Source organism: Magnolia sinica, chromosome 8, assembly GCF_029962835.1.
Source record: "Magnolia sinica isolate HGM2019 chromosome 8, MsV1, whole genome shotgun sequence".
Classification (NCBI taxonomy): Eukaryota; Viridiplantae; Streptophyta; class Magnoliopsida; order Magnoliales; family Magnoliaceae; genus Magnolia; species Magnolia sinica.
The window spans coordinates 29,639,943-29,667,713 of record NC_080580.1 but is presented as its reverse complement, the minus strand read 5'-3'; the positions used below and the strand labels follow the sequence as shown (position 1 = coordinate 29,667,713).

Here is a 27,771-nt window from a genome sequence, read left to right as displayed (position 1 = left end):
AACCATCCAGTAAATGGTCCCTTACATGTACGGCTGGTAATATGTTGTATGTTATAAATGATGGTAAACGCACAAGTATCGGATTTGAAAGTATCACCTCATTTCGGACGAGGGATTTCCAAACGCACTGCTCTTCTCTCTTTCGAACGGGCGATCTTCAGAGCTCTTCCCTCTTCCGAACGGCGCAATCTTCCTCGCCAGAGCTCTGAATCCTTGAAGAATTTCCTCGTGCCATGCAGATTCATCTCAAATAGGTGAGCTTAGGTGAGCTTCTCTCGAAATCCCTTATTTTCCTCGCCGATTGTTCCTCTTCTTGCTGTTTTTATTCCAGAATCCCTTCCATCTGTCATTGCTTTTTCTCTTTTCTTCTTGTGATGTTGCAAGCACGCAAACGTTTGGCAGAAAGGCCCATTCATGATCTTTTGATACCTGCTGACCTTTGTGTTATAGGCTTACGAGAACTGCTCCACATGATTCTATTTCTCCATGTTTATATGCGTTTTTGAACTATGCGTTTGATCAATAAGCTCATTGACTCAAGGCGTTTGAATTCATTTCTATGGATTTTTTTTCCCTTTTTCATGGAGATTTGCTAGATCTAGAGATAGGGTCTGCATTTGAGAAAATGGTTTTTTTTTTTTTCATTTGAATTTGCATTATCCATACGCACACAGAGCCCTACACATCTGCACGTGGGCACATGCATGCGAGGTCCGGATTCTGCATCCAACTGATTAGATCGTATTCCAGGGCCCACGATTCTACCCTGAAAATTAGGTTGTTCTGCTCCTCAGGCATGGAATGTCTACAAAAAGGCTTTTAAGGAGTGAAAGAGCGTACATTTTTGGCTAGGAGATATAAGCAGGGTATTTGATGTTTTCTGGATCCATGATTGTCTCTGTTTTTCCTTTTCACCCCTCTTTTTTGTTACTTTATTTATTTATTTTTAAAAAAAACTTGAATTGTTTTTTTTTTTTTTTGGCATAAAAGAGCAATACTTGTTTAAGTGCTATAATATTGAAATAAATTTACAAGAAAGTTATGATAAATCGAGGCAGGTTGGCCTTCACATTTGATCAACCAAATCTGCCCACACTGCAAACAGGGCTCATTTGTACAAATCCTCTGCAAGATCTTTCGCATGAACTATTCAACCAAACCCACTTCCCACCATAATGGACTTTTCACAATTACTGCCATCAGCCTCAGCATAAAGATTGATTCATAATGGACAATATTACAAATATTACTCAGAGAAATATTATTTAACTTCCACAGGCCATACATTCTTCTTGATTTTCCAAGGAGTAAACCACCAGGGCCCTTTTGGCTTCAAGATCATCATCCATTGCCTTAGCCTTTTCCTTGAGAACAGAGTTATCCACATAGAATTTTATTGCATCTGCTGCAGCCCGTGTTCGCAGATAATACATCCCACTTTGTTAATGGTCTCACTTAACATCAATAAGATTTGTTATGGCCCACCCATTGTTTGATTATCATATAACCTTACATAACGATGTGCATTTCCTCTTATCATAACATTGCAAACTTAATTGTCCAGAGAATGTTGTTGCTCAGAAAAACCAACCATTTCATAGTAGAATATGTATGATGTTTGGAATGGCATGTGTGTGTGTGTATAACTGCATTGCAATAACTCAAGCTGATAAAGAAGGAACTGAACGATGTGGAACTGGGCCCCATATCTGCTGCTATGACCTTTAAAATTATTTGGAACACAACTTGAAATGCATGGAATTGCAACTTGGGCTTCTTAGAATGGTGTCATGGCCAGTTTGGAAATTCACTCTTTATATATCTCAATACAATATAATTGAGCATCCAAATGCGCCACTGTGGCTACAAATCCATCTGCATCAGATACTTGTGAGTTTGGGTGTGAAAACATCTGCTTCAGATACTTGTACTATTCAAGATTTTAAGGGGATTAAATAATCTGCATTTGGCTCTTGGTTTGTTTAACCTGCATTCTTTTTTGTTCTTCACATCATGAAATAGCCTAAATGGGTTAATTAGTTTTGCAAATTAAGCATTTCTTGGAAGATGTACAAATAGATGGTTAAGATTAAAAAAAAAAATGCAAAAACAGTCCATGACACTGAAAAGGGTCCAAATTTTAAAGTATTGTGATCTTCCACACTCTGTGAGCATTTTAAGCTTCTCCTTTCCATTCTGGGTCCCACCATATGAGCTTTCATTGGTACATTTTGGGTACTCTTTGCTATTTTTTCCATGTGAAATATTGGTTCATCTCTGTTTAATCTTATTGCATCAGTACATAGTTGGGTATATATATATATACCCACACACACACACACACACACACAACTACATTGAATTCTTGTACAAGTGGCTTCTCCATGCATGGATATGACTCTGACGAGGATTTTCAATCATTTCTGTGTCAAATGTTTGTGCTTATGGGAAGGTTTTAAAAATTGTTCCATACAACACAATTTGGTTTGGTCCGAGTTATATCAGTTTTGGCTTTGGGTGAGCACTGTTGTTTTTTTTTTTTTGTGAGCACTCTTATGTTTTCATATTTTGCAGATGTGGTTCATTCTTCAAACGACACTTCTTTCAGATTTTCCCCTCAGAATGATGCATTCACTTTTCTTTAATGCTTATTGGTTTATCATGGTTTCAAGTTGAGAGTGGTTATTTGTGGATCTGAATTTTTACTTACATTTCTCCAAAACTGTCCTTGCCACAACTGACATGTTTGTTTGTTTGTTTGTTTTGTTTTGTTTTGTTTTGTTTTGTTTTGTTTTTGGTCATTGTAGATTCTTTTCAAGTATCCTCCTAGGAAGAGCTTTGCTGCAAATGACATGTTTGGTTTCGATCTGTTCAGACTAGGCAAAGGTAAATTAGCTTTGGGTTTTCTGATTTCTGTACCATTAAAAAGAAAGGAAAAAAAAAGATACATGCACAGATTATGAGTATATTAATGTGTATTTTGTATTGGATTGTACTTGCCTGTAAACAATACCTTTCGAAATGTAGCATATCACATATGGGCGCTCTGTTTTTGTAGCTGGATTGAGGAAATCAATCAACGGCAAGCAGAAGTACTTGATGCCCAACTGACGGTTGAGCAGCTTCAACAACAATATCAGTTGCTCATGGCCCAAAATGAGATGTTGAAGGTGTGGGAACTTCCATTTGGTGGAGCTTTAGGACAGCTTTTTAGTTCTTCAATAGAAACTCTCACAAAAATCAAAAAGACATCTCTCTCTCTCTCTCTCTCTCTCTCTCTCTCTCTCTCTCTCTCTCTCTCTCTCAATTGCATTTTTCTTCATTCCTTACATCAAATTACGAAATCTTGTTAATTCAAAACCATCCAAATAATTCAAAACCTGCAATTTTCTGTTTGACAAGCGCTGAAATGGGAATCTTGAGAATTCGTTTTTTTTAATAAATTCAGCACAAGCGCATGTAGGCATTTCAAATTCTAAAAAAGGTAGAAATTTACAGGTATGGAATGATGGCATGTTTCTTTGGTGCTAGGAATCATTAATAAGCTGCTGCTTGGTATTCTCAACATGTAGGCGTTGATATAACTGGTTCCATCTTTAGAGCATATTGCATTTCTTAGGATAAAGATAGTGTAGATTAATATGAATCGCTTGTAAGTTCCACTGCTCTAAATTAATGCTTTTTTGAAGATCTATCTTGAAGTAGTAAGCATAATGGTAAATTATTATAAATTTTCTAGTTGGTTGCAGTATGCTGAGCGGATTCCTATTGGGTTGGAAAAGGTGATTCGAACAGTTTCTTCTGAAACGGTCAAGCAATTTTATAATATATGGTACCATTTACACAATATGGCTGTGGTCGCTGTTGGAGATTTTACTGATACACAGGCTTGAATTGGTCAGATTCAGATTTCCCTCTTAAAATGATAAATACTTTTTTAATTCTCAGCTTTGTGATATGTCTTTCTAAGCAGTCCAGTTGTTTTCTTGCAGTGTAGTTGAATTGATAAGGACTCACTTTGGGGGAAAAGTTTCAATCTCCACCCCGCCACTTTTACCAGAATTTCCTGTTCCATCTCATGGTGAACCACGCTTTTCATGTTTTGTTGAATCTGAAGCTGGTGGGGTCAGTACTCTGAAGATCTCTGTGTATTTATTTATTGATAGAATACTGTGTGTTTTCCAGCCATTCTTGAATGGTGGTGACTCATCTGCTGTAGACTGGGCATACATGTGCATCAATTAAGACCTAGACTCTAGCACATGATTACCCATACTCGCAATGGGGCCCATGATTCAGACAATCTGGATTGATAAAAATGTCTGCCATGTGTAGCGCGGATTAGTCAACATTTAAAAGATGGTGGGAATCACACAGTAGTCTAGACTCTAGCACATCTATTTATGCATGCGCAAGACAATACAGAGACTCAAACATTTGTAATGCATACAGAGACATGCATGCATGGAGGCCTAATTGTATTCTTGTTTGTGAACATGAATACTCTAATTGTATTCTTCATAGTTGTTATTCCTGCGCAAAAATTAAAGGTTTTTAATTTTTTATTTTTTAATATATATGTTTTCCACAGGAACAAGTTGAAAGATCCATTGATATAAGATCCTAGGTAAGAAGCACTTTTGGTTTTATTATTCTTGGTTGCTGATTTTCTATGTATAACATTTCATAGTAAGCAATGTAATTGCTTGACATCTAGAGTTGTTTTGATGAGTGTTTTTGGGATTTGGATTCATATGGGAATTGGGTTTTCTTCTTTTAATAGATGGATTTCTTGTTCTCAACCAGCTTCTACAAGCATGCAGCAACTTGTGTACAGTTGCACTAGCATGGTATGTCTTGCCACTTCTACAAGTGTGCGGCAACTTGCAGATTGTATGCATAAAGGATTAAAGGCCATTTTTACTTGATTTATACCAAAACCAAATTGCAAGCATCGACAGAGAACATAAGAAACTGTTACGAATGAATTTAGCAAACTTATAACAGAATTATTTTATGCAGAGATTACCTTAATCCACTTCATTCATTTATTGCATTTTTTTATTATTATTTAAAAAATCAGTGATAAATTTGTTGCATTTTGAATCTGTTGTACCTAATAAAATAAAAAATGATAAAAGAAGTGTGATGAATATGTAATGTGAAGTGCTTATCATTTTGAATCTGCAATGTTGGAACAATTGTGATGCTTATTTTTGGTTCTTGAATGGCCCATCTACAAATAGCTTTCTCATATTTTATACTGAGAAATTGTAAGCACTTCACATTGTTTATGCCAATATCGACGTGCAAAGCCTGAACCATTCATTATGTGGGGTCCACTGTGAACATGTCATAACCTGAAGTCTGGCAGATACATTTACCATGTGGATTACATGTGTATGAGTAAATTACCAGCAATCTATACTTGAAGGATGTGTGGCTGACTTGATGAACACCAGCTTGTTTTGGCAAGGCATTTTCATGTGGGTACCACTTGATGAATGACATGGATCATGCATGTATTCAATATGCAAATCTGCTGGTGTATTTCAATTGGTGGGGCCCACTGCGAATTTGTCCAAGCCTGGATGCCACACATGTTTTTCATTCTCTGTGTAACCATCATCTGGACCCACTATCAACATGCTCCAGTCCAAAAATTAAGCTGGACAAATCATCAACCGGACCACTGGCATACTTATATTGTTGTGCTTTCTTGTAAATTTTTCTCATACACATGTATACCACCTGATTAGCGGACCATCCTGGTTTGGATTAGGGCATTCTCATGATTGGCCCCACCATATGAATATCCCAAATCTTTCGCTTGTCTATTGGAATGTGGGTCACAAATCTACAGCAATTCCCTTTGAATCCCTATAAGAAAATAGGGAATACTACTTGTTTCATAAGGCTTAGTGAGGCAAAGGTATTTTTAAAAAAAGGAGTTAATTTTGATATACATGCGTATGAGAACGTATGTGTATGTATGTATATTTTATTTTGTTGCAACTTGAACCAAGTTATGGAGAAAAGCATCTAATGGGCTTTCTCTAATGCAGTGACTATTTGTTCAAGCTCTTGCGTATTGGAGATTCTGGTGTTGGCAAATCACGTCTTCTTTTGAGATTTGCGGTAAGGTCTCTAAGGATACTCTTCTTTGCTCCTACCCTTTTGATTCTAAAGAACAAAGGTTAATTGTTTTTATAATCTTTAAGCATCTGGTGTGTTATTCCATACATATACATACTCCAACATGCAACAATTGTAATCAGCGTCTTGTACAATAATTGGATACTAGTAGTAAGAGCTATGCTTATTCACAGATGCATTGGCAGCTTTGCATTCATATGTGATAAATGCTGTTCATTCTATTCCCTTAATAATCTGTTGTCTTTTTGGTGCTTTCCTGTTCAAGCTTAATTTCAAAGTTGTAACCTCGAACATCAGTTCTCAGAATATTAGGAACTCCACCTTGCTTGCTTTACATTTTTTCTTCATGATGACACTATGCTGAACAATTCTTTAACTGAATAAAAAATTACATATTGTCGTGACATAAGATTGGATAATACAAATGTATTTTGAGGAATAAATGGAACCATACACTTTGTTGCTATACATCATACACTACATCTGTGGGTTTTTTTAATACCATTGGATCCAGTTATAGCAAATACTTGATAGTTGATAGTTTACTTTAGCATGAATGGTAATCGAGGCCTGACTAAATTATTGAACCAAACTCAAGTTAAATAGTGTTTCTAATAATCTTGGATTCAGCTGTTTTATTTATAGTTATACAAGATGGCTAAATATATGATGTGATGGTTCTATTGTTTGAAGTAATTTATTGTGTTTAGAAGTGATTGTATTTTCCATGGGTGGAACAGACCCATCCCATCCATGCTTCACTCAACTGAGCATCTCTGCTTATGGGCCTCATGGGATTATGCATAGTGAACGAACATGAGTTGAACTGGCCAATTGGCAGTACTTCAGACTATATAAATCAGGTGTGTTCACCTGGAGGTCTTGTTTATCTCATATGTTTGCCATGTCCACACATGTGGAAGCCTGCGGAGGGGCTGGGGCTGACAATATACATCGACTCCCAAGGTGGATGAGTGCAAGTCAGCACATGGGTGGAACTTCCTGACAATATACCACAGCTTATGGTTGGGCCCTGGCCCATCTGAGATAGCACCCATCTCGAAGATCATCTGAAATCATCGTCTCCTGATATGTGCCAATTGACTGGCCTATGGTACTTATAAGTGGATACTAATGGAACCTGCATCAATGGCTATCTGGTACTTATTAAGTGGATACTAATGATATTCTATTTCAGCCTGCCACCACTAATGGTAAGCAACAAGACTGCTAAAATTTTCCCTTTACATTTGGTTTGTCATGTTGAGTTGTGCTTCCGTTCTATGGATTTCTCCTCATGGTGTTCATTTCCTCATGCTTGCAGATAGGATCCACAGCAAAATGGGTGAAGGTTAGTTTCTGCAACTAAATAATCTGAAAACCTCCCCTTGTCTACTTGCATGGTACTTTCAGCAGTGTGTGCCTTTAGAAGCACAGCTTGTAACCAGTTTGGCTGCCTGATTGGTAGTTCCAAATGCAAGATCATGCATCTGGAGAATGCTGTGCCCCCGAGTACGTTTACAGTGAATCCAATTGAGTCCTTGAGTTTCTTTTCCTCAGCAAATTAGTGTTTGAAAGCGGTCTTATTAATGGTCATTATTTGGTTTACTATCATTTTTTTTTCTCCTAACAGGCTGGTGAGTTGGCCAAAAATGTTTCGAAAATGATTGATTCTCATTTTGCAGAGAAGATTGATATGTCAGAAGTGCAGGTAATTAACCATCTCATAATGGGAGGATTGCCACCTCATGTTGGTTTGCACGAGTTCTTCAATTCATGTGCATGAAATTTCTATGTAATTCTGCAGGATAAGTTCTTAGTGGTGATCACAAAAGCATTGATTCCATTAGTACATGGTCTATAAACTAAATTTGATACGGAAATGGTTGCAATGACAAGTGTTCCATGGGGTACTCTTAAAAGTGTTGGTGACCAATCAGAGTACGGTTCCACTCTCCTATTTTGTTTGATGCATCATTTGAGGATCAAATGAAAGAAATGTCATTCTTTTTGTTTGAACCAGCGGTGGTACATAATGGATGCCATCTTTCAGTAGTATATGCTAGCTAGTCTTCCGTTTCTTGTGTAGACTCGCCTTTTCAAATAGGTTGGTTGGTTTGGGGCTTTGGAGAAATGGGTATGGCTAGTTTTAGGTTGGTGGTTGGTCTGGGGCTTTGGAGAAATGGGTATAGCTAGTTTTGGACGTGTGCATTGATTAAGAAATTCATTTTCATTATTATTTGTTTTTAATTTAATGAGAAACGCCAACGGTTTTTGACAATCAAAAACACTACGGTTCACCGTGGCCGAGATGTCAACTACAGCCAGGCCAAGAGTCTTGTGTCTTCACAAGGACACTCAAATCCAACCATCCGTCGATTGACCACATAATCGTCAAGGACTATCGATCATCATGATCAATTTAAAATACCTTTACACCCAAACTACCGTTGCTTGGATCCCTCCACGGCCCTTGCTTGGTTGAGCTCGAATCATTCTTTATAGCGAAGGTTGTGAGCCACTTATTGGAAGGTTTGGTAATTTATACTTGATGGCGGATAGAAAGATCTTTGCTTTATTCGGACAGTGAGCTAGTTTCTTATCTCAACCGACTGATTTGAATAAGCTTCAGGTGGATAGTACAGCTTGGCAGCAAGAGCATGTTTTAAAACACCGACGGTTTAAATCCGTCCGTGAGCAATGCATAAGGCTACTTTCCCGACGGTACTTCTAGTGTATAACATCTCTTATTTTAACAAATTCTCTTCTTTAGAAAAAAAAAAACTTTTAAAATTGTTTAGGCCACTCATTTTTCTTGCACATTTTTGCTCTCCTGAGTGAAACGGCCTTGTTTTGAGTCACAAGAACTAAGAACTATGGCTCAGCTGTCATAAGGCTCAGATGTCGCACATACTCTACACTAATGTGGAATGTGTGATTTCATGCAATGGACAAGGATCTATTTGCGCGTGGGCCCAGTAAACCTGTGCTTTCTGACACCATTCCGTACTAACCCTCCCTGCCAACCTCTGCTGATATTTCTTTCAACAAAAGAAGTGAATTCCTCTCAAGCGGCTATCAATCCATGTTTCCAGATGGAGAAGTAGTTGTAATTGCACTTATTGGTATGCACAGTCTATATGTGCCATTCATTACATCAAAGACTACCATGGTTTGATAATTCTAACCATCTTGTTAGTGGTGAATCAACATACATCTGAAAATGGAGCAATGATTCACATTCATCAGGCAAAAGAACTTCATCAGTTGAATGTTCATTGGATCCTACAAGTTTTTTGTTTTTCCTTTGCTTTTCTTTCTTTCTTTCTTTTTCTGCCAAAAACATAATGGGAATCATTGGATGAATGCTTCATCAGACTAATATCAAGTTGGAAGTTGGTAGTTCAGTAGCTAACTAATTCCTCAAGATTGAAATATCATTTTAAAACTTTTGCATAAAATATATTTGTGATTAGAGTTGGGCATCGAGTCGAGTTGGCCCCAGTCAGGGTCGATTTGAACCGACCTAATATTGAAATAGACATGATTCAAACTCAATCTGTCTCGGTACTGAGTCCAGCATGCCTGACCCAATCCGAGTCCGGGTCTAGCCCGAAGTAACCTGAACCGAGTTTGACCCGTTATGACTGAGTCGGGTCAACTTGATCATTTTGTAGGGTTTAGGGTTTAGGTTGAGGGTTTAGGATTTAGAAATGGTTTAGCTCGATCTAGCCCGGCTGCACCAGAGCCAACCTGGACGACCACAGCCAACCCGAATGCATCCGAGCCAGCCTAGGCCAAATACCAGCACTCGACCCATTATAATTTAACAGTACCCTAGCATGATCTATTTCACAATAATAGATGAAAATCATAAAATATAAGTCTTCCCCAACGTAAACTTACCTTGATTAGTTTATTTGAAGAGCTAGGTGGCTGTCAGGCTCAGGAGAGGAGGAAAGAGGGAGGGAGAGAGGTCAAGTTGGGTGCGACGAGTAAGTTAGTGTGTGTGTGTGTGTGTGTGTGTGTGTGTGTGTGTGTGTGTGTGTATATATAGAACCCGAACTCAGGTCAAGTTGGGTTTCTGATTGAGTCGAGTTGGTATTGAGTCGTTTCGGGTTGAGTTGAGTCGAGTTACTAGGTGATCTGAACTCAACTCGGTTTGAGTTCGAATTGGGTGGATCGACTCACCTACTCGGTTTGGGTCGAGTTGGATTTGAACGAGTCGAACGAGTCAAGTCCGCGAAGTTGACTCATCCCATGCCCAGCTCTATTAGTTATTAAACATCTTTGTAACCCAATAGCATTCTTATAATAATAAGATGATGTGTTTTTCTTATTAAAATCATGATACAATCTCCCTTCCCCGACACACTGATAAAACAAAGAAAAAGAAGCACATCTTCTCATATAATCACTATCAATACAAGCACACTCTTATGGCAAGGCTAAATATATCAAGAGGTTGTTTAGAAAAGTATTCAAACCAAAAAAATAAAAATAAAAATTGAAATCTTTCTCAACATAACTATCAATAATAACTTAATAATGACTAAGGTAAGATGAACCTTCATCTAATATTTGTGACCTCACTTGTTTGTCTCGGTGAATACTAGTCCCAAGATACAAGTCCTTGATTGCATGCATTTCTGCAACAATGTCTGTCATCCGCATCCGTTCTCTTGGAGATTCTACAGAACACAATACACCAATTTTGACCATTGAAATCAAGCAGCCATGCATTTTATTTCTTCTATTGACATGATTTTCATTGTGCTGAGTAACTTCAGCTTCTTCTATGAGCAGTTGTGGGTCAACAATCTCCATTACTTGTTCAGGCAAAGCCAACTTAGCAAAATGATGAAGGCTTAGATTGTCCTTAAACATGTCATCAGTTGGCCCCTTTCCGGTGATCATCTCCAGTAGAAGGATTCCATAGCTGTAAACATCTCCTTGTGTAGATGCTTTACTGCCCATTGCATACTCTATAATTTATACATGTCAGTCATATTGAATGTAAGTGGCCATTTAGATATAAATAATATCAGAGGTTGAATTTAGAGAGAGAGAGAGAGAAGAACATGAATATTTATTTGAACAAGTAATGCAACGCATATCTTAACTAAAGATATTATCAAAAAAGAATTCTTTATACCTTATTATGGTGTTATTCATCTCAACACAAATTTAACTAAGGATATTAGCAAAAAAGATTTCTTTATACCTTATTATGGTGTGATTCATGCCGGGTGCAAGTGACTAGTTCTTGGCATATCTAAATCTTTAAAATCAATGAGATTTTGATGCCAACAAGTTTGATTCTCGCCGCACGTGACATGAGTTGTTCATACCTGAGGTTATTTTTTGACCTCGATCAAGATAAAATTGGGTTCAGGTGTCCATCAGGTCCTTGTACCTTCGTTTTGATATAGGCTTAGGTCAGGTCTGAATCTAGTCTTGGTCAAGTACTTGACTGTGCCCACCCTATTCATGGATTAGATTGCACTCATGTACCACTTTTACACATGCATATGGTGTGTAATAGGCTCCCATACGCACCTGTAGCTTAGCAAACCTCATTCCACGCAATCCAGGCTATACACCTTCATTTAGCTTAGATGAAGGCTTGGGCAAAAGCAGAAAAACACCTTATTTTCCAACTCAGGTGTGCACCGGTAAAAATCAAGGTTGGGCATCCCCTCCCTCTTTTTTGTAGCCCACCTCTTTTTTGGCCCCATGAGTTTCGATGGGTGACTCAACTACTGGATGGATTGGATTTTGTGCACACATCACATACATGTTCTCGAAAGGTTTGCATGAGTTAGAGCGGGTTTTCACAGAAAATTTATGTACACATGTATAGTTGTACATCTAACTAGGTTGTGTGTGGGGCCACTATGGCGTTTGTATGACATCTCACCCATCCATTTAGATAATCCCACCATGAATATTGGATGCCCCCAAAAAGGACAATTAAATGCTCCCAAAAAAAGACAATTAGAAGATTTACCAGTGTTCCGCATTCAACGTACAAGAGTGGCCTACTTTATCACAAGAATGATCAGGTCAAGATAAAACACTTGCTAGAGCCTACCTAAAGAACAGGTCTCAGTCATAGATTGGGCATATAAAAACCTAAGTCATTCAAAAAGTAAGACCCACTATTAAAAATATGAGACAATACTGGCGAATTTCCTTTAATCAGCCACAGGTATTGGGAAATTTGGAAACTTAGAAACACACTAGTGTTTCATGTTCAAGGTACGAGGGTTGAACGTACACAGGTCTTCCTATTCAACCTGGAAGCATAATTTCATCTCAGTACATGTTTGAAATGGCCCCAGCTCATGGATGGCTAGGATTTTATGACAGTGTACCGCAATTGCATGTGCTATTGTGGTACATGTGCCACAAAGAGAATCCATCCATCTAATAACCCAGACAACTTTAAATTGAGAAATTTGATGTTCTAAGCATGTGTTTACATGCAACATTTTTCCTTGCCCATGTCATTTATGTAGAAAATCCAAGCTGTGCAATGGGTGGGAGATGCACGGTGAAGATAACTTTAAATAAAAACTAGGATGGTCCACTAATCAGGCAACCTGAACCATCGAAATTAAGGAACAGGGCCGATGGTCTGACTCACAATACGACCGTGGCTTGCCTAACATCATTGTTGGTCTAATGTTCACATGTCGTGACTCACAATCACCTTTTATTAAAAAAGAAATCCATACACGTGATACAGAGATGAGGTTTGAAATTTTAAAAGAAAGCATTGCATGTGAAACATATGAAAGTTGAAATGCAAACATCCTATGTGAACATTGCTCATATATATATTCACTATGTTAATTGAAGCCTTATGGTAGTTCCCTAACTAATAAAAATAATAAGAAGTTTAACTCAAGCAAAATAGTGCTAACATGGTTCGTAAGAGATGTGAGCAGTGTGAAATGCTCCTGTAGTATGGAGTAGTCAGACTACCCTAATGAGTGCACCAGCCTTACTTTTGTGCATGGTTGTCTTCAAGCTGTCTCTACCCCTTTTGGGGTGTGTATAGAGACAGAGCAGGTTTCAAAGTCCATCTGGTTCGAGGACAAGTTATGCTCCACCACGAATAACTTCAACCTCTTAAGTGAATGCGATTTCCAACCACAGTAGGTTGGGCACACCCATGATGATTACTAGATGCAAAAATCAGCTCCATCCATTCATTAGGTGGATCATATCTAGAAAACTATATATATCTCGCCATTGATAAACAGACCTGCTCAATTAGTAGATGTAGCTTATTTTTTCACAAGGATATACTCGCAAATCGCAATGGACTAACCTATTGCACGGATTGGATGTTGCAAGTACATGAAAGGTTGGAAGTTATCTAATGGGTGAAATATATTTGTGGTTTACAGAGAGAGTGATGGTCCCACCAGAGTAAAGGAGTTGGTGGCTCCTGTGGGCCTTATCATGATGTTTATGTGAAATCCACTTGACCATTAGGTGGGTCACCTCATTTTAGGCCCAAGGTCCAAAAATCAGCATCATCCGTTATTCAAGTGTATTACATGATTGGAAACAGCGTACTGTAAGTGCAACACTCACGCTCCAAACTATCCTGCCTTTGCATTGCCCACCTAAATCACAGATGGCCCTATATTTTGGTCTACAGGCCCAATTTTAATATGCCATCTAATGATTAAAAGGGATTTCATATCATGAAAATGGGCCTTGTAAAAATCAAGGGTGGAATCTCTTCCAACTTTTAGCCTACTTGAGTCGCAGGTCAATTTGATTTTTTTTTTAGACCTAACTCAGGAGGACACATCTAATAGTTAGAGTGGATTTCACAGTGGGCCATGTCAAAATCAAGCATCCCTCTCCCCAAATGTTTTCTTTGGTACAGTCCACCTAAATCATAGACCAGTCTGATTGTTGAGTCTTGGGCCTAACATGGTCAGACATATCTATTGGTTCAAGTCGATTTTACGTGCACATCATGGTGAGGCCCACCTGAGCTCACCCTACTTTGATTGCACATTGGGTCTCCAACAAGCAAACAGAGTGTATGTATGTGCATGTGTGTGTAAGGAAATAGATAAAATATTGTTACCTGGAGGGATGTACCCAATAGATCCCTTCATTCCAATCGAACCAGTGTGCCCAACTTCAGATAAGAACCTAGCTAGCCCGAAATCACCCACACGAGCAGTCATGTCATCATCAAGAAGAATATTGCTCGGTTTTAAATCTCGATGTACGAGTGATGTTTGACAATGATTATGCAGATAATCCAATGCAGAAGCCACATCTATAGCTATGTTTAGCCTTTGAGTAAACTTCAAGTTCCTCTTCAGCTGATCATGACCATCTCCGTGCAGCCACTTCTCTAGACTTCCATTTGACATGTACTCATAAACTAGAGCTTTAAAATCATTGCCTTTAAAATCAATGCTTGAGCAACAAGTTAAGATCTTAATAAGATTCCGATGCCTAATGTTTCTCAAAGCTTCGCATTCGGCCATAAAGCTCCTCAGAGCTCCCTGTCGTTGAAGGTTGAAGACCTTCATTGCCACCATAGTTCCAACACGATCTAGAAACCCTTTATATACATCACCAAAACTTCCAGTGCCGACCAAATTAGCAGAAGAGAACCCATCTGTTGCTTTAAAGAGCTCCTCATAAGACACATTGATAAAAGGATCCCCAGCAGAAGGAAAAGCAGACGGCTTCTTTCTCGACTTTCTGACCCGATAAAGAATGGTACTGAAACAAGATAATGAAAGAAGAGACAGGACAACACCAATTATGGAGAATTTTACTTTTGAAGCACGAGACATCCCCTGTTTCTTGGAAGATTGGCCAGAGCATGGAGGCAATTGCAATTGTGGAATACCACCACAAAGCTTACTATTTCTGAGTACTGAAACTTCACTGGCATTTCTAAAGACCCCTTGTTTTGGTAATTCACCCTCGAAATTATTGAAAGATAGATTTAGATACTGCAAGGCAGAAAGGTTCTCCAGGTACCGTGGAATCTTTCCAGACAAGTTGTTGCGTGAAAGATCCAGGGATTGAAGGCCTCTTAGAGTAGTAAATGTTGATGGAATTGGACCTTGAAAGAAGTTCCCATCCAACCAGAGATACTCAAGGCTTAAACAATTGCCTAGCGAGATTGGAATTTCGCCTGATAAATCGTTATTTGAAACAAACAATAATGAGAGAGTTTTCAAGTAACCGACTTCCAATGGCAGATTACCGGTAAAAGAGTTGTTTGTGAGCTGGAGTTCAATTAAAGAGGGAAAGCTGAAAAGTTGTTTGGGTAAGCTACCACTAAGATTATTGTTACCGAGGTATATGAACTGCATGTATGTACAATTTCCAAGACTTGAAGGCACCCTCCCAGTTAGCTTGTTTCCATCTAAAGAAAGTAGGTACAATTGGGAGATGTTACACAAGGAAGACGGAATGTGCCCAGATAATTCATTTCCACTCAAGGCAAGCTTCTTCACGTTGTTAAGCTTCCCAACACCAATGGGAATTGTACCTGTCAGAAAGTTATACCCCATATCCAGTACTGTTAAGCCGATAAGATTCTGAATACCAGATGGGATGCTTCCGAATATCCTGTTTTTTCCCAAAGTTAGCCATGTCAGTTGGGTCGAAAGATTAGCCATGGAGTCAGGCAACGCACCACTGAGATTATTTTCTCTTAGATACAGCCCTCCTAAACTACTGCAATTGGTTAAAGAAATGAGAAAACTCAAGTCACTTGCTTTCCCAATTCCTAGTTCATTGCCCCACAAAAGTAATTTGGAGAGACCCTTGAGGCTTCCAAAATTTGGAGGCACAGATCCACTAAAACTATTGTTACAAAGGCTAATAATTACAAGTCCCGAAGCATTGGATAATGAAACTGGTATTGGTCCTGTGAATTGGTTTGATCCTACGAAAAGCCTTTGGAGATTAGGAAGAGTGAGGCCTAAGTTAGGTGGAAGATTTCCATGCAATCTGTTGCTTCCCACGTCCAAAATCTTAATGGAGGACAGATTGTACAGCGAGGGAGGAATCCTACCTGACAGTGTATTGGAAGCAATTGCAAGAAGCTCTAAGCTTACCAGCCGGCTGAGGTCACCTGGGATTCTGCCCTCCACACTGTTATCTGAGAGAAAAAGGAAAGTGAGAGACGAAAGGTTTCCAAGTGAAGGTGGGATGCTTCCTGTAAGATTGTTGTGACCGAGGGTCAATTTGGTGAGCTTGGTCAGAGAGCCAAGCTCAGTCGGAATCCTCCCAGCCAGCTGATTTCGGTAAAGATGAAGGACTTGGAGGTCTGAACAGTGGGTCAGATTTGCTGGAATCTCTCCGCTGAATGTGTTATTATTCAGATTAAGATACCGCAAGCGGAACAAACGGCCAATCTCTTCAGGAATCGTGTCGTGGAAGTTGTTGGCTGAGAGATTGATTATCCTGAGGAAGGTGAGATTCCCTATAAAGGGAGATATGGGCCCCACCAAGTTATGGCCAGTGAGGTTCAAGGCGGTGACCCTTTGAGGATGGCGGTGACCACCGCATGTAACTCCTTGCCAGTTACAGAAGTGGAGAGTATGATTCCAAGAGCTCAAGGAACGGAGAGGATCGTCGGTTATCAGGTGTTTCAAGTGGAGCAGAGCAAGGAGATCAGTTTCGTTGGAGAAGTGAGAGGGAGATCCGAAGAAACATGGAAGGTGAATGGAAGAGAGAAGGAGAAATGACCATAATGCCCATAGGCTCATAGGAGGGAACTCCATTATAGTGTTTGTGAATGCAGGAAGGCCAGAGTGAGGGGGGAGAAATATATAGAGTGGATTCGAGATAAGGAGTCTGGTGACCAACGATGATCGGATGATTTTTGTGGGTTGTCCATGTCCTAAAGGGTCGCGCCTATGGGGTACTACCCCACAAGTACCTAGAGAGAGACGGTCGGTACTGTCAGTGGCTATGTGGGGCTCACTTTAATTATATATTTTATCTAAGCCGTCCATCCATTTTAAAATATTATTTTATGCTATGACTCAAAAAAGGAGGTAGATTGAAGGCTTCAACGGACCACACCACAAGAAGAAGTTGGGATTGAAAGCTTTTTAAGGGCCATAAAAGTTTTGAATCAAGCTGATATTTATGTTTTCCCTTCATCCATGTCGAGGTGAACTTACCAACGGGTTGGATGGAAAATAAACATCAATGTTGGCCTTAGGAAATTTTCAATGATAAGAGTTCAATCCCCACTACATTTTATCATGTGGTTCACTTGAGGCTTGTGCGTGCCTCCATTTTAAGATAACAGCCTTATATCACTTAAGTCTTGGAGCTGTTTCATTTTTGGCCCCATGGCCTCCAATATTGGACGAGGTGGAAGCATATTGGCTGGTGTACCACACCCCACCGACCCATCTGGTGTGTGTAGGTGCCGATGGGAAGATGTGTGCTGACGCTCCTCAAGCTCGGCTGTACAAAAGGTCCAAAGGAGATCAAAATTGCATAGCACCTATAATGATGTATTTATTATATCCACACCCTTCATCCATTTGGCAAGATAATTTTAGAGCATGAGCTCAAAAATAAATCATATCCAGATCTCAAGTGGACACCATAAATAGCAGTGGAGGCAATGATTCTCACCATTAAAACATTTATAGGGCCCACCATAAAGTTTATTTCCCATCCAATCTGTTCATATAATTACACAGACCTGGATGAAGTGGAAAACAAATATCATATTACTCCAAAATGGATTGGTAGACGTTCAATCCTCCGCTACTTTTTGCAACGTGGTCCACTTGATCTCTAGATCTGTTATTTTTCATGGAAACGGATTGGCTACTCCCCTGCCACTAGCCAATGGCTAGTGGTCAGTGCTTTGCGGGGCCCACCTTGATGTATGTGTTTCACCCATGCATGTTGTCCATCTATTTTTCTAGATAAATTTATGTTCTGAGCCCAAAAAAGAAGTATATCCCAATCTCAAGTGGACCATATTATAGGAAACAGTGTTGATTGAATGTCAACCATTAAAAATTTTTTGGGCTATAAAAGTTTTGGATCCCAAAAAGTTTTAGACCAAGCTTATCTTTGTTTTCTCCCTTCATCTAAGTCTGTACTACATAATCAACAGAATGGATGTCAAATAAACAGTGCAGTGGGCACATACACCATGGTCTCTCAATCTTGAAAGGAAGTAAGGTTTACTTTACAGAAAAAGAAAAAGGTCGACTACCATGTGGAGCCCACCATCAATTTTATTTCCCATCATGTGAGGCCATCTTCAATATCCACTTCCTATCATGCGGAGCCCACCATCAATTTTATTGTCCATCAAGTAGCTACTGTTTGTTTGTTGGCTAAGTTGAGATTGTTAAAGATGGGTCCATCAAAAGTGAATGGATTTTCATTTAAAATAAGGTTGTGCATCACATTTGCATGTAGGCCCATAGTTGGAGTATTCATCACTCGTCCTTATATGGAATCCTTGACAAATTGATGGGTCCATCAAAAGTGAACTGGATTCCATTTATAATAAGGTTGTGTATCACATTTGCATGTAGGCCCACGGTTAGTTGGAGTATTCTTCACTCCTTATATGGAATCCTTGACAAATTGAAGGGTCCATCAAAAGTTAACTGGAATTTCCATTTACAATAGGGTTGTGTATCACATTTGCATGTAGGCCACAGCTAGTTTGAGTATTCATCACTCGTCCTTATATGGAATCCTTGACAAATTGATGGGTCCATCAAAAGTGAACTGGATTCCATTTATAATAAGGTTGTGTATCACATTTGCATGTAGGCCCACGGTTAGTTGGAGTATTCTTCACTCCTTATATGAATCCTTGACAAATTCATGGGTTCATCAAAAGTTAACTGGAATTTCCATTTACAATAGGGTTGTGTATCACATTTGCATATAGGCCCACAGCTAGTTGGAGTATTCATCACTCATCCTTATATGGAATCCTTGACAAATTGATACATCCATCAAAAGTGAACTGGGATTTTCATTTACAAGAAGGTTGTGTATCACATTTGCATGTAGGCCCACAGTTAGTTGGAGTATTCATCACTCGTCCTTATATGGAATCCTTGACAAATTGATGGGTCCATCAAAAGTGAACTGGGATTTCCATTTACAATAAGTTTGTGTTTCACATTTGCATGTTGGCCCACAGTTAGTTGGAGTATTCATTATTCTGCCTTGTATATGGAATCCTTTACAATCCTGTTATAGACAGCTTGTGAAACACGGGCTCCCCTTCGGTGACCCCTGGATCCACCAAGGTTTGTGCATCGTTGGCTATGGGGCCCACTTTGATGTATGTACCTTACATCCATGCCGTACATCCGTTTTGAGAGCTCATTTTAGGGCATTGTGCCAAAAATGGCGCAGATAAAAATCTTAAGTAGACCACACCACAAGAAGCCATGGTGGTTGACCATTAAAAGCTTTTGATGGGCCACAGAAGTTTTCGATCATGCTGATATTTCTCTAGTCCCTTCAACCAGATATTTCGGATGGAAAATAAACCTGGTGGTCTCCATTATGGTTTTAATGGTGGGTATTCAATTGCCATTGTTTGATGTGGTGTGGTCACCTAAGATTTGGATCTACTTCATTTTCAGGATCATATCCTAAAATGAGTTTTCAAAATAGATGAACGGTGTGGATATAAGGCACATACACCATGGTGGATTATACTTTCCCTTGAAAGGAAGTAAAGTCATGCTTTATAGAAAAAAAAAAAAGAAAAAAAAAAAGAAGGTTGATTATACATCCCATCTTGAAAGGAATTTCAGTTCGACTTTAGAGAGAGAGAGAGATGAAATGCTTAATCAATTTCACAACAATATTTCTGGAACAGCAAATGCAAAAGAGAATTATGTTATTGTGAAGATTGTCCATTTAATAATTGTGAAACGGTACATTGAGGTCGCCCTCTCAACATCATTTTTGGCTGATGCCTTGGCCAGGTTAGCCAGCGATGTTTATTTTCCATCCAACCCGTTGGTAAGTTCACCGACACATGAAGGGAAAACATAAATATCAGCTTGATTCAAAACTTTTATGGCCTCTTAAAAAAGCTTTCAATCCCAACTTCTTCTTGTGGTGTGGTCCGTTGGAAGCCTTCAATCTACCTCCTTTTTGAGTCATAGCATAAAATAATATTTTAAAATGGATGGACGGCTTAGATTGAATATATAATTAAAGTGGGAGCTCCACATAGCCCCTGACAAGATGGACAGTCTCTCTCTAGGTCCTGGTGGGGTACTACCTCATGGGCGCGGCTCCTTTGGACCTGGACAACCTGCACAAAATCATCCATCATTGCTGGTTACTAGACTCCTCATCTCGAATCCACTCTATATATTTGTCTCCTCTCACTTTGGCTTTCCTGCATTCACAAACACTATAATGGAGTTCCCTCCTATGAGCCTATGGGCATTTTGGTCATTTCTCCTTCTCACTTCCATTCACCTTCAATGCTTCTTCGGATCTGACGCTCACTTCTCCAACGAAACTGATCGCGTTGCTCTGCTCCACTTGAAACACCTGATAACCGACGATCCTCTCCGTTCCTTGAGCTCTTGGAATCATACTCTCCACTTCTGTAACTGGCAAGGAGTTACATGCGGTGGTCACCGCCATCCTCAAAGGGTCACCGCCTTGAACCTCACTGGCCATAACTTGGTGGGGCCCATATCTCCCTTCATAGGGAATCTCACCTTCCTCAGCATAATCGATCTCTCAGCCAACAACTTCCACGACACGGTTCCTGAAGAGATTGGCCGTTTGTTCCGCTTGCGGTATCTCTATCTGGCAAACAACACATTCAGCGGAGAAATTCCAGCAAATCTGATCAACTGTTCGGATCTCCAAGTCCTTCGTCTTTTCGGAAATCGGCTGGCTGGGAGGATTCCGACTGAGCTTGGCTCTCTGACCAAGCTCACCAGATTGTCCCTCGGTCACAACAATCTTACAGGAAGCATCCCACCTTCACTTGGAAACCTTTCGTCTCTTACTTTCCTTTATCTCCCAATAAACAATCTGGAGGGCAGAATCCCGGGTGAGCTCAGCCGGCTGGTGAGCTTAGAGGTGCTTGCAATTGCTATCAATAAACTGTCAGGTACGATTCCTCCCTCGCTGTACAATCTGTCCTCCATTAAGATTTTGGACGTGGGAAGCAACAGATTGCATGGAAATCTTCCACCTAACTTGGGCCTCACTCTTCCTAATCTCCAAACGCTTCGAGTAGGATCAAACCAATTCACAGGACCAATACCAGTTTCATTATCCAATGCTTCGGGACTTGTAATTATTAGCCTTTGTAACAATAGTTTTAGTGGATCTGTGCCTCCGAATTTTGGAAGCCTCAAGGGTCTCTCCGAATTACGTTTGTGGGGCAATGAACTTGGAATTGGAAAAGCGAGTGACTTGAGTTTTCTCATTTCTTTAACCAATTGCAGTAGCTTACGAGTGCTGCAGCTAAGCAGAAATAATCTCAGTGGTGCGTTGCCTGACTCCATGGCTAATCTTTCGACCCAACTGACATGGATAACTTTGGGACAAAACAGGATATTCGGAAGCATCCCATCTGGTATTCAGAATCTTATCCGCTTAACAGTACTGGAAATGAGGAATAACTTTCTGACAGGTACAATTCCCATAGGTGTTGGGAAGCTTAACAAGGTGGAGAAGCTTGGCTTGAGTAGAAATGAATTATCTGGGCACATTCCGTCTTCTTTGGGAAACATCTCCCGATTGTACCGACTTTCTTTAGATGGAAACAAGCTAACTGGGAGGGTGCCTTCAAGTATTGGAAATTGTACGTACATGCAGTCCGTATACCTCCATGATAATAATCTTAGTGGTAGCTTACCCAAACAACTTTTCAGCTTTCCCTCTTTAATTGTACTCCAGCTCACAAAAAACTCTTTTACCGGTAATCTGCCATTGGAAGTCGGTTACTTGAAAACTCTCTCGTTCTTGTATGTTTCAAATAACAATTTATCAGGCGAAATTCCAATCTCGCTAGGCAATTGTTTAAGCCTTGAGTATCTCTGGTTGGATGGGAACTTCTTTCAAGGTCCAATTCCATCAACATTTACTACTCTAAGAGGCCTTCAATCCCTGGATCTTTCACGCAACAACTTGTCTGGAAAGATTCCACGGTACCTGGAGAACCTTTCTGCCTTGCAGCATCTAAATCTATCTTTCAATAATTTCGAGGGTGAATTACCAAAACAAGGGGTCTTTAGAAATGCCAGTGAAGTTTCAGTACTCAGAAATAGTAAACTTTGTGGTGGTATTCCACAATTGCAATTGCCTCCATGCTCTGGCCAATCTTCCAAGAAACAGGGGATGTCTCGTGCTTCAAAAGTAAAATTCTCCATAATTGGTGTTGTCCTGTGTCTTCTTTCATTATCTTGTTTCATTACCATTCTTTATCGGGTCAGAAAGTCGAGAAAGAAACCTTCTGCTTTGCCTTCTGCCGAGGATCCTTTTGTCAATGTGTCTTATGCGGAGCTCTTTAAAGCAACAGATGGGTTCTCTTCTGCTAATTTGGTCGGCACCGGAAGTTTTGGTGCCGTATATAAAGGGTTTCTAGATCGTGTTGGAACTATGGTGGCAATGAAGGTCTTCAACCTTCAACGACAGGGAGCTCTGAGGAGCTTTATGGCCGAATGCGAAGCTTTGAGAAACATTAGGCATCGGAATCTTGTTAAGATCTTAACTTGTTGCTCAAGCATTGATTTCAAGGGCAATGATTTTAAAGCTCTAGTTTATGAGTACACGGCAAATGGAAGTCTAGAGAAGTGGTTGCATGGAGATGGTCATGATCAGCTGAAAAGGAACTTGAAGTTTACTCAAAGGCTAAACATAGCTATAGATGTGGCTTCTGCATTGGATTATCTGCATAATCATTGTCAAACGTCACTCGTACATCGAGATTTAAAACCGAGCAATATTCTTCTTGATGATGACATGACTGCTCGTGTGGGTGATTTCGGGCTAGCCAGGTTCTTATCTGAAGTTGCTTACACCAGCTCGGTTGGAATGAAGGGATCTATTGGGTACATCCCTCCAGGTAACAATATTTTATCTATTTCCTTAACACACATGCACATACATACACTCTGTTTGCTTGTTGGAGACCCAATGTGCAATCAAAGTAGGGTGGGCTCAGGTGGGCCTCACCATGATGTGCATGTAAAATCGACTTCAACCAATAGATATGTCTGACCATGTTAGGCCCAAGACTCAACAATCAGACTGGTCTATGATTTAGGTGAGCTGTACCAAAGAAAACATTTGGGGAGAGGGATGCTTGATTTTGACATGGCCCACTGTGAAATCCACTCGAACTATTAGATGTGTCCTCCTGAGTTAGGTCTAAGGGAAAAATTAAAAAAAAAAATCAAAGTGACCTGCGACTCAAGTAGGCTAAAAGTTGGAAGCGATTCCGCCCTTGATTTTTACAAGGCCCATTATCATGATATGAAATCCCTTTTAATCATTAGATGGCATATTAAAACTGGGCCTGTAGACCAAAGTATAGGCCCATCTGTGATTTAGGTGGGCAATGCAAAGGCAGGATAGTTTGGAGCGTGAGTGTTGCACGTACAGTACGCTGTTTCCAATCATGTAATACACTTGAATAACGGATGATGCTGATTTTTGGACCTTGGGCCTAAAATGAGGTGACCCACCTAATGGTCAAGTGGATTTCACATAAACATCATGATAAGGCCCACAGGAGCTACCAACTCCTTTACTCTGGTGGGACCATCACTCTCTCTGTAAACCACAAATATATTTCACCCATTAGATAACTTCCAACCTTTCATGTACTTGCAACATCCAATCCGTGCAATAGGTTAGTCCATTGCGAGTATATCCTTGAGAAAAAATGAGCTAAATTACTAATTGAGCAGGTCTGTTTATCAATGGCGAGATATATATAGTTTTCTAGATATGATCCACCTAATGAATGGATGGAGCTGATTTTTGCATCAAGTGATCATCATGGGTGTGCCCAACCTACTGTGGTTGGAAATCGCATTCACTTAAGAGGTTGAAGTTATTCGTGGTGGAGCATAACTTGTCCTCGAACCAGATGGACTTTGAAACCTGCTCTGTCTCTATACACACCCCAAAAGGGGTAGAGACAGCTTGAAGACAACCATGCACAAAAGTAAGGCTGGTGCACTCATTAGGGTAGTCTGACTACTGCATACTTCAGGAGCATTTCACACTGCTCACATCTCTTACAAACCATGTTAGCACTATTTTGCCTGAGTTAAACTTCTTATTATTTTTAGTAGTTAGGGAACTACCATAAGGCTTCAATTAACATAGTGAATATATATATGAGCAATGTTCACATAGGATGTTTGCATTTCAACTTTCATATGTTTCACATGCAATGCTTTCTTTTAAAATTTCAAACCTCATCTCTGTATCACGTGTATGGATTTCTTTTTTAATAAAAGGTGATTGTGAGTCACGACATGTGAACATTAGACCAACAATGATGTTAGGCAAGCCACGGTCGTATTGTGAGTCAGACCATCGGCCCTGTTCCTTAATTTCGATGGTTCAGGTTGCCTGATTAGTGGACCATCCTAGTTTTTATTTAAAGTTATCTTCACCGTGCATCTCCCACCCATTGCACAGCTTGGATTTTCTACATAAATGACATGGGCAAGGAAAAATGTTGCATGTAAACACATGCTTAGAACATCAAATTTCTCAATTTAAAGTTGTCTGGGTTATAACATGGATGGATTCTCTTTGTGGCACATGTACCACAATAGCACATGCAATTGCGGTACACTGTCATAAAATCCTAGCCATCCATGAGCTGGGGCCATTTCAAACATGTACTGAGATGAAATTATGCTTCCAGGTTGAATAGGAAGACCTGTGTACGTTCAACCCTCGTACCTTGAACATGAAACACTAGTGTGTTTCTAAGTTTCCAAATTTCCCCATACCTGTGGCAGATTAAAGGAAATTCTACAGTATTGTCTCATATTTTTAATAGTGGGTCTTACTTATTGAATGACTTAGGTTTTTATATGCCCAATCTATGACTGAGACCTGTTCTTTAGGTAGGCTCTAGCAAGTGTTTTATCTTGACCTAATCATTCTTGTGATAAAGTAGGCCACTCTTGTACGTTGAATGCGGAACACTGGTAAATCTTCTAATTGTCTTTTTTTGGGAGCATTTAATTGTCCTTTTTGGGGGCATCCAATATTCATGGTGGGATTATCTAAATGGATGGGTGAGATGTCATACAAACACCATAGTGGCCCCACACACAACCTAGTTAGATGTACAACTATATATGTGTACATAAATTTTCTGTGAAAACCCGCTCTAACTCATGCGAACCTTTTGAGAACATGTATGTGATGTGTGCACAAAATCCAATCCATCCAGTAGTTGAGTCACCCATCGAAACTCATGGGGCCAAAAAAGAGGTGGGCTACAAAAAAGAGGGAGGGGATGCCCAACCTTGATTTTTACCGGTGCACACCTGAGTTGGAAAATAAGGTGTTTTTCTGCTTTTGCCCAAGCCTTCATCTAAGCTAAATGAAGGTGTATAGCCTGGATAGCGTGGAATGAGGTTTGCTAAGCTACAGGTGCGTATGGGAGCCTATTACACACCATATGCATGTGTAAAAGTGGTACATGAGTGCAATCTAATCCATGAATAGGGTGGGCACAGTCAAGTACTTGACCAAGACTAGATTCAGACCTGACCTAAGCCTATATCAAAACGAAGGTACAAGGACCTGATGGACACCTGAACCCAATTTTATCTTGATCGAGGTCAAAAAATAACCTCAGGTATGAACGACTCATGTCACGTGCGGCGAGAATCAAACTTGTTGGCATCAAAATCTCATTGATTTTAATGATTTAGATATGCCAAGAACTAGTCACTTGCACCCAGCATGAATCACACCATAATAAGGTATAAAGAAATCTTTTTTGCTAATATGCTTAGTTAAATTTGTGTTGAGATGAATAACACCATAATAAGGTATAAAGAATTCTTTTTTGATAATATCTTTAGTTAAGATATGCGTTGCATTACTTGTTCAAATAAATATTCATGTTCTTCTCTCTCTCTCTCTCTAAATTCAACCTCTAATATTATTTATATCTAAATGGCCACTTACATTCTAATATAACTGACATGTATAAATTATAGAGTATGCAATGGGCAGTAAAGCATCTACACAAGGAGATGTTTACAGCTATGGAATCCTTCTACTGCAGATGATCACCGGAAAGGGGCCAACTGATGACATGTTTAAGGACAATCTAAGCCTTCATCATTTTGCTAAGTTGGCTTTGCCTGAACAAGTAATGGAGATTGTTGACCCACAACTGCTCATAGAAGAAGCTGAAGTTACTCAGCACAATGAAAATCATGTCAATAGAAGAAATAGAATGCATGGCTGCTTGATTTCAATGGTCAAAATTGGTGTATTGTGCTCTGTAGAATCTCCAAGAGAACGGATGCGGATGAGAGACATTGTTGTAGAAATGCATGCAATCAAGGACTTGTATCTTGGGACTGGTATTCACCGAGACAAACAAGTTAGGTCGCAAATATTAGATGAAGGTTCATCTTACCTTAGTCATTATTAAGTTATTATTGATAGTTATGTTGAGAAAGATTTCAATTTTTTTTAATTTTTTTTTTGTTTGAATATTTTTCTAAACAACCTCTTGATATATTTAGCCTTGCCATAAGAGTGTGCTTGTATTGATAGTGATTATATGAGAAGATGTGCTTCTTTTTCTTTGTTTTATCGTGTGTCGGGGAAGGGAGATTGTATCATGATTTTAATAAGAAAAACACATCATCTTATTATTATAAGAATGCTATTGGGTTACAAAGATGTTTAATAACTAATAGAGCTGGGCATGGGATGAGTCAACTCAGCAGACTTGACTCGTTCGACTCGTTCAAATCCAACTCGACCCAAACCGAGTAGGTGAGTCGATCCACCCAATTCGAACTCAAACCGAGTTGAGTTCAGATCACCTAGTAACTCGACTCAACTCAACCCGAAACGACTTAATACCAACTCGACTCAATCAGAAACCCAACTTGACCTGAGTTCGGGTTTTACACACACACACACACACACACACACACACACACACACACACACACTCTAACTTACTCGTCGCACCCAACTTGACCTCTCTCCCTCCCTCCTTCCTCCTCTCCTGAGCCTGACAGCCACCTAGCTCTTCAAATAAACTAATCAAGGTAAGTTTACGTTGGGGAAGACTTATATTTTATGATTTTCATCTATTATTGTGAAATAGATCATGCTAGGGTACTGTAATTTGGGAGTGTTATGAAATTGGGATCATGGACTGAATGATAAATTAGAATGGGTCGAGTGTTGGTATTTGGCCCAGGTTGGCTCGGATGCATCCGGGTTGGCTGTGGTCGTCCGGGTTGGCTCTGGTGCAGCCGGGCTAGATCGAGCTAAACCATTTCTAAATCCTAAACCCTCAACCTAAACCCTAAACCCAAACTCTAAACC

The 27,771-nt window shown here is 39.7% G+C and overlaps 4 protein-coding genes across 10 annotated transcripts; 3 read left to right on the top strand and 1 right to left on the bottom strand.

Moving 5' to 3' along the window:
- Positions 1-22: 22 nt before the first annotated feature.
- On the top strand, positions 23-7,957 carry LOC131253173 (uncharacterized). 7 transcript variants are annotated; one of them, XR_009174987.1, is made up of 8 exons: positions 89-254; positions 2,808-2,886; positions 3,059-3,170; positions 3,740-3,897; positions 3,993-4,125; positions 6,066-6,138; positions 7,481-7,668; positions 7,790-7,952. XR_009174987.1 is itself a non-coding variant. In XM_058254056.1 (2 exons), the coding sequence occupies exons 1-2, from the start codon at positions 58-60 to the stop codon at positions 6,199-6,201; spliced, it is 333 nt and encodes a 110-aa protein (XP_058110039.1). In that variant the 5' UTR covers positions 23-57; the 3' UTR covers positions 6,202-6,352. The 7 variants fall into 7 exon arrangements, 1 of the variants encoding a protein (XP_058110039.1); XR_009174986.1 differs by having other exon boundaries at positions 3,750-3,897; positions 6,066-6,143; positions 7,790-7,951; XR_009174989.1 differs by lacking the exons at positions 2,808-2,886; positions 3,059-3,170 and having other exon boundaries at positions 41-254; positions 6,066-6,143; positions 7,790-7,957.
- A 2,535-nt stretch (positions 7,958-10,492) lies between these two features.
- LOC131254196 (putative receptor-like protein kinase At3g47110) lies at positions 10,493-16,946 on the bottom strand. The gene is made up of 2 exons (XM_058255196.1): positions 14,273-16,946; positions 10,493-11,141 (listed from the first exon to the last, which is right to left on the bottom strand). Exons 1-2 carry the CDS (start codon positions 16,944-16,946, stop codon positions 10,699-10,701), a joined length of 3,117 nt encoding a protein of 1,038 aa, XP_058111179.1. The 3' UTR covers positions 10,493-10,698.
- A 3,481-nt stretch (positions 16,947-20,427) lies between these two features.
- Positions 20,428-25,201, top strand: LOC131254195 (putative receptor-like protein kinase At3g47110). Its single transcript, XM_058255195.1, has 2 exons — positions 20,428-23,278; positions 25,197-25,201. Exons 1-2 carry the CDS (start codon positions 20,428-20,430, stop codon positions 25,199-25,201), a joined length of 2,856 nt encoding a protein of 951 aa, XP_058111178.1.
- Positions 25,202-26,377: 1,176 nt separating this feature from the next.
- Positions 26,378-27,103, top strand: LOC131253172 (receptor kinase-like protein Xa21). The gene has a single exon (XM_058254055.1). The coding sequence runs from the start codon at positions 26,423-26,425 to the stop codon at positions 26,855-26,857; it is 435 nt and encodes a 144-aa protein (XP_058110038.1). The 5' UTR covers positions 26,378-26,422; the 3' UTR covers positions 26,858-27,103.
- Positions 27,104-27,771: the final 668 nt, after the last annotated feature.